The sequence below is a fragment of the Octopus bimaculoides genome, chromosome 5 (genome assembly GCF_046866305.1).
Source record: "Octopus bimaculoides isolate indiv1 chromosome 5, ASM4686630v1, whole genome shotgun sequence".
Lineage (NCBI taxonomy): Eukaryota > Metazoa > Mollusca > Cephalopoda > Octopoda > Octopodidae > Octopus > Octopus bimaculoides.
In genome coordinates, this window is record NC_142932.1 from 99,510,509 (window position 1) to 99,516,508 (window position 6,000).

General features: G+C 36.4%; 1 protein-coding gene across 1 annotated transcript in view; it reads left to right on the plus strand.

The window, feature by feature from the left end:
• Positions 1-6,000, plus strand: part of LOC106867858 (adhesion G protein-coupled receptor D2) — a 49,742-nt gene that overhangs the window by 27,956 nt on the left and 15,786 nt on the right. Inside the window, exons 3-4 of the mRNA XM_014912899.3 lie at positions 204-307; positions 3,314-3,413. Of these exons, the coding sequence (XP_014768385.1) occupies positions 204-307; positions 3,314-3,413 (204 nt within the window). The remainder of the gene's footprint in view (positions 1-203; positions 308-3,313; positions 3,414-6,000) is intronic.

A 6,000-nucleotide genomic window follows, 5' to 3' on the forward strand; every position in this document is an offset into this window, starting at 1 on the left:
GGAATCAAACTCAAAACCTAACGATTGTAAACCGGACGCTCTAACCACTAAGTCATGCACTTTCACTGTATGTATTATATGTTTACCCAAATATTTCTTCGCATGTGTTTTTTTCTCGTTTCACACTATGCAGCATCATTCCAAACGTGACCCTGTGTACTTTTGTTTCTCTATGTTAACCCTTAATGTTTCGTTTCAAACAGGTACCTGAGTATCATCAACCAATGATGGAACAGGCTACAGTTGCTTCCATAGGGTGCTCCTTTGCAGGAACGATGTTGATCCATTTTACATGGGTCTATCTAGGGTAAGTATCAACAGAAAGAAAAGATTACAGAACTCACAATTCAAACTTAGAAATCCTAAACATTTTGAACCAGTCTTTAAAATAAAGTACTGAAATACATTACGGTTGCATTATGTTACAGGACTTTGTGCTCGGGATACGTTCTATAACTTCGCCCTTACAGCAGAAACTTGGATTAATTTTAAGACTTTTTTCACTATGAATAGTTGTGCATGTGTTCGCGTATATATTTTGAGTCAAAATGAGTATCTCTCTATCTTAGTATTTAATTTATTCTACCGATCTGTGTGTGTGTGTGTGTGTGTGTGTGTGTGTGTGTGTGTAAACCAATCTTCATCACCACCACTTTGTGTCTTCAACACCACCATCACCAATACCAAAACTAATCCAACTACTGCTACCTCCAACTCATCAAGTCTTTAACGACCAGTAACAGCAGCAACAATAGTATGAGCAAGATAAGCAAGTCCATCTAAAATAAAGGACAACCTTATGAGATAATGTTATTCACTTGAATGAGATGTCTTTGATCTTAGGTCAATGAGGATTGACTTGAGACTAAACAGCAACACAATTATCAAGAACAATAAAACCACCACCACCACCACCACCATCTTGAAATGATTTTATGCATACAAACTGTTAATTTTCATGCATAATAGTAGTCGTATTGCTTGTTTTGCGTTGTTATTGTTATCACACTATAATGGGAAAGTTAATTTTGCGCTATGGAATTTGACGCTACGATAAGATTTTCAAGATCGTATTAATCCCGTAACGCGAGGATTTCCTGTACTTTGGTATTTCTGTTAGTTTTCTTTACAAAGTTTGTTCTTCAAACACAACAATAAATAAAATGAACTTAGGGGCTTGAATTTCTCAGTGTTTACCTTCTGTTTAATCGCATCAAGTCATTTAATGAGAAACTCCTACATTTCTAGGACTGAATATCAGCCTGTCTTAGGAAATCGTGCTGTCTACTGACGCTCGCAAGTATGGCTCGTTAAAATGTATCATGCATTTGCCAATTGTTTTAGGTGCCTATGTAGTCGCAAGCAGACACACTCTTGGACTTCAGCAGAACATCCAGAATGTGAAAGCTGGGTAGAAAGAGGAGGCTGCACCAGCACCCGGCAAGTGCTCATTTACAGCTGAATAGATTGAAACAACGTGAAATGAAGTGCCTTGCTCTATAAGAGTGCATGCCGCTCAGTCCAGGAATTGAACCCATGATCTAACTTCCATGAGCCAAACACTTTAACCTCTAGGCTACTTAGGAAGTATTAACATAAAATTGAGGTACATATTGTGTTAAATTAAGAAATGTGAATGAAGTGTTACTGTTCAGGGTTCTGACGAAATGACAACTATTGTACGAATTGAAGTCCTAAATCTAATGGGAATATAATTTATGAGTTAATAGTATAAGGCTTAACTATTTTGTTGACAAAAATAGTTTTGATAAACTAGGGTCTTATCCGGGCGAAGATTATATCTCATCCGCTCAGTTACTCTTTTACACGTCTCAGTCATTTGACTGCGGCCATGCTGGAGTACCACATTTAGTCGAAGAAATCGCTCCCAAGACTTATTCTTTATAAGCTTGGTACTTATTCTGTCTATCTTTGGTGCCAAACCGCTAAGTTTCGGGGACATAAACGCACCAACATCGGTTGTCAAGCGATAGTGGGTGGGGTGGGGGGACAAACACAGACACGAAGGCACACACACATTATATATATATATATATATATATATATATATATATATATATATATATATATATATATATATATATATAATGGGAGAAATTGATTTGTAAACAATATTATGATGATGTCGAAGTCAGCAGTTGTGACGATAATAATTTGTTGTTATAACGGCATGTTGTAGGATGGAGTTTTAAGAAAGTATTTATTTACCGTTACATTACAATACCTTGCCTCGCCGGGGAGATTATGATAGATCCAAAAGCATGCGAAGTAAAGTTTGTGCTTGTGTCCTCTTCATTGTTTAGTAGTAATTACAAAGAGAGATAGAATGATGTTGTAAGAGAACAGAATTAGAGCTAATGTGAGTTGTAGGGTGTGGGACGTTGTCTCACAGTTGCTGACAGTAAACTTCATTTCTCCCTCTGACCAAGGTTCTAGCTGGTCAGCCACACTTCATTCTCGTTGAGTCGTCACCATGTGACTGAACTCGTTGAGTCGTCACCGACTGGTGACTAAACTGACTTTTTGCTTGGGGTTTATGCTTTTATAACTATCCAGAAGGATAGATATATCATTGAGAACAATAGATTTAGTTGGTGGTCTTGTCTCTATTCTAGCTTTTGGTGGAGTAGAAGAGTTTAGAAAGGATCAAGTGGTGAAGACATTATTTCGGCCAAGCTAAAGGCATCTGGAAAATGTAAAACTGCTGTCAGAGAAAAACCATTGTTCCACCGTGGGAAAAGTTCTGTTGCAGTGTTAATTTAAATTTGGCTATGGTGGATCGAATCCACTTCATGCATGCAAGATCCACTACATATATATACACGACGGGTTTCTTTCTGCTTTTGTCTACCAAATCCACTTACAAGGCTTTGGTCAGCCTGAGGCTATAGTAGAAGACACTTGCCCAAGGTGCCACGCAATGGGACTGAACCCAGAACCATGTGGTTGGGAAGAAACCTTCTTACCACACCTTCATTTTTCTGAATCAAGTGTCTAAATTTGTTATTTTAAATCACCGAGAAAATACCTAGCATATTTAAAATATTTAACAAATATGTTTAAAATATAGAAACATTTTTCTTCCTTCCTCATTTTCTTCTTTTCTTTTTTCTTTTTCTTTCTTCACTCGTGTTTGTGTTTTCTTCGGTTTTGGTTTTGTATTTTAATGTGGTTTTGTATTATATATGTATCATATGCATACGTGTTATATGTGCCATTAATTTTAATGGAATACTTATAAAATTAAACTGAAAATATTGAATGAAGAATTTTTTTCCGTTCTCTTTTCCAGTTTGGGTTCTGACAATTTTTTCATTTCTGGTAATTTAGCAACCATAGTGACAACGGCGCAAGCCGGTTTGATGGGTTTAGAAAATACATACCCAGACAAGGTAAGTAAGACTAGTATCGTTTGATCAGTTAAGACCTCACAGAATTGTTATAATAATGATGATTAATTTCTTATTTCTTTATTGCCCACAAGGGGCTAAACATAGAGGGGACAAACAAGGACAGATGAAGGGATTAAGTCGATTAGATAGACCCCAGTGCGTAACTGGTACTTAATTTATCGACCCCGAAAGGATGAAAGGCAAAGTCGACCTCGGTGGAATTTGAACTCAGAACGTAACGGCAGAAGAAATACCGCTAAGCATTTCACTCCGCGTGCTAACGTTTCTGCCAGCTCGCTGATTAGTTTCGTAGTACAAATGACCCTAGGGCAACACCGTGAGACATCTGGGTGACACCAGGATGACACCAGAGTGACACCAGTGTGATCTTAGTATTTTGATAATGATTCGAAAGTAAATATTATAAACAACAATGTTACTTCAATTATCTTCTCTGAGTCTTCAGAAGCACTGAAACTCAGCAGTGGAAGCTAACGAAACACTTGGTATCATACAGACTGTTTCTGTTTACAAGTTGCTCCTATACTGTTGTCTTCTTAGTAAAATGAATATAAATTTAGCATTCGTAAGATATCTTATAGCATGGACCATACTGATATGGTCTTCAACCGCAACTATGATGATCTCTAGCTGGAGCTTAAATCATGTGTTTATATAATCTCTAAAAATCTCTATATAAACTTTTAGAATGCACTTTTCTTATTTTCGCATAGAAGCTAAAACGGTTTCTTTGATGTTTGTCGAAATGTCATTGGTTGTAATATATGTTAGCAGGCATGCTAGCTAGACGCGTGGGTGTTTTATTACTAAGTATGGTAATATTAATCAAACGCAGATTAAAATTCAGAGATGCTGTAAGATCAAATCCGGGAAGCGATCTGCTACAGATTATTTATATCCTGTATGTAGAGCTAAGTTTCTTGTGGACCAAACTGGTTTCGATTCATTAGATTTGTCATAAACATTTCATTTGTCGTAAGAAGCTAATGTCATGGACGAGTCATGAACGTTACGTAATTTATTTCTCTGAAGAAAGATATCATATATCAGAATATGAAGATTTTTTTTTTACCGTTTGGAACAATCTTTATTTTCATATGTAACATATGAACATGTACATCTTTTAGAATATTGTCATTTTATAAGATTTTGCTGGCAAATTCTTAAATTCTTAAATTAACAAACATAAACGATTGTACCGATTTTTTTTCTTTTTTTTTTTTTTTTGGTTAGAAATTTGGTGCTTTAACCTCGCGTCAACCCTAATCGTGCACCCTTGTGACCAAAAGCATTCCATCCGAGATTATTTTGTCTTTTAAGGGTATCTTATCCAGAGGTTTCGTATGTCTCGTGAAACTAAGGATCTGCATCTGGAAAGTTCTCTTTGACGCTGGCCTGGACATAGTTTCTTCTTCTTCTTCTTCTCCCCCCCTCTCTCTCTCCCCACACACCTCTCTCTGTTTCCCCTCCCATTGGAAGACGAGCAAATATCCAGGCATAAAAGTCTCCTTTCCGCACGTCAATGATATCCGAAGGAAAAGTAAAGGTTGATACAGTTTACACCAGTGATGTTGCAACGTTCTCGTCTGTTGTGGCTCTTTCAGCACCTCGTACGTTTATTTAAAGAGATTTTACTATAAAATTTGAATTTACAATAGGCAGAACCGGTTCTTATTAATGGACAGGGCAACAAATTTATAGGAGATGGAACTGTGTACAGTGTATACCTTATAATAATGGTAACATTTTGTTTCTGTTATTATTGATATGGGAATAAATTTTGATGAAGACACAAAACTCGTCACAAGTGTTTAACCATTTTTATTGCGGAAAATATATACTTTGGGCCATTTACTGAGTAATTGGGAATAATTCTAGTATTGAACTATGGTGGCGACGATGATTCAAAATGTCTTGTAATCTAATAACAAGTAACAACATTTGAAAGGTATTATTACCAGTCTAAATAAGGCAGCAAGCTGGCAAAATCGTTACTGCACCAGGCAAAATGGTTAGCGACATTTCACCCGTTTTTATGTTCTGAGTTCAAATTCTGAAAGGTCAACTCTATCTTTTATTCTTTCGGAGTTGATAAAGTGAGTGTTGATGTCAATGTAATTAACTAGTTGCCTCTCCCGAAATTTCAGGCTTTGCGCAAATAGTAGAAAGGTATTATTACCAAACTAAATAAGGCGAGGCGCTGGCAAAATCGTTATCGTACCGGACAAAATGCTTTTACCTTTACGTTCTGAGTTCAAATTCCGCTGAGGTGGACTTTGTCTTTCATTTTTCGGGGTTGATAAAATAAGTACCAGCTGAGTGCTGAGGTCGATGAAGTTGATTTGCTTGCTTCTTTACAACAATCGCCACTGCTCTGCCTAACAAACGAAGTACATTTTTCTCTTTTAAAACTAATGCTTGAACATCACACAATCTAAATTCTACTTCCCTTTTCTCATCATTGTAAAAGCCTTATCATTATGGAAGACATGATAATCATTAATAATTTTAAATTTTAAAAAAAGTAACAAAAGAGATAAATTCTAACTAACCCTCAAAACACGAA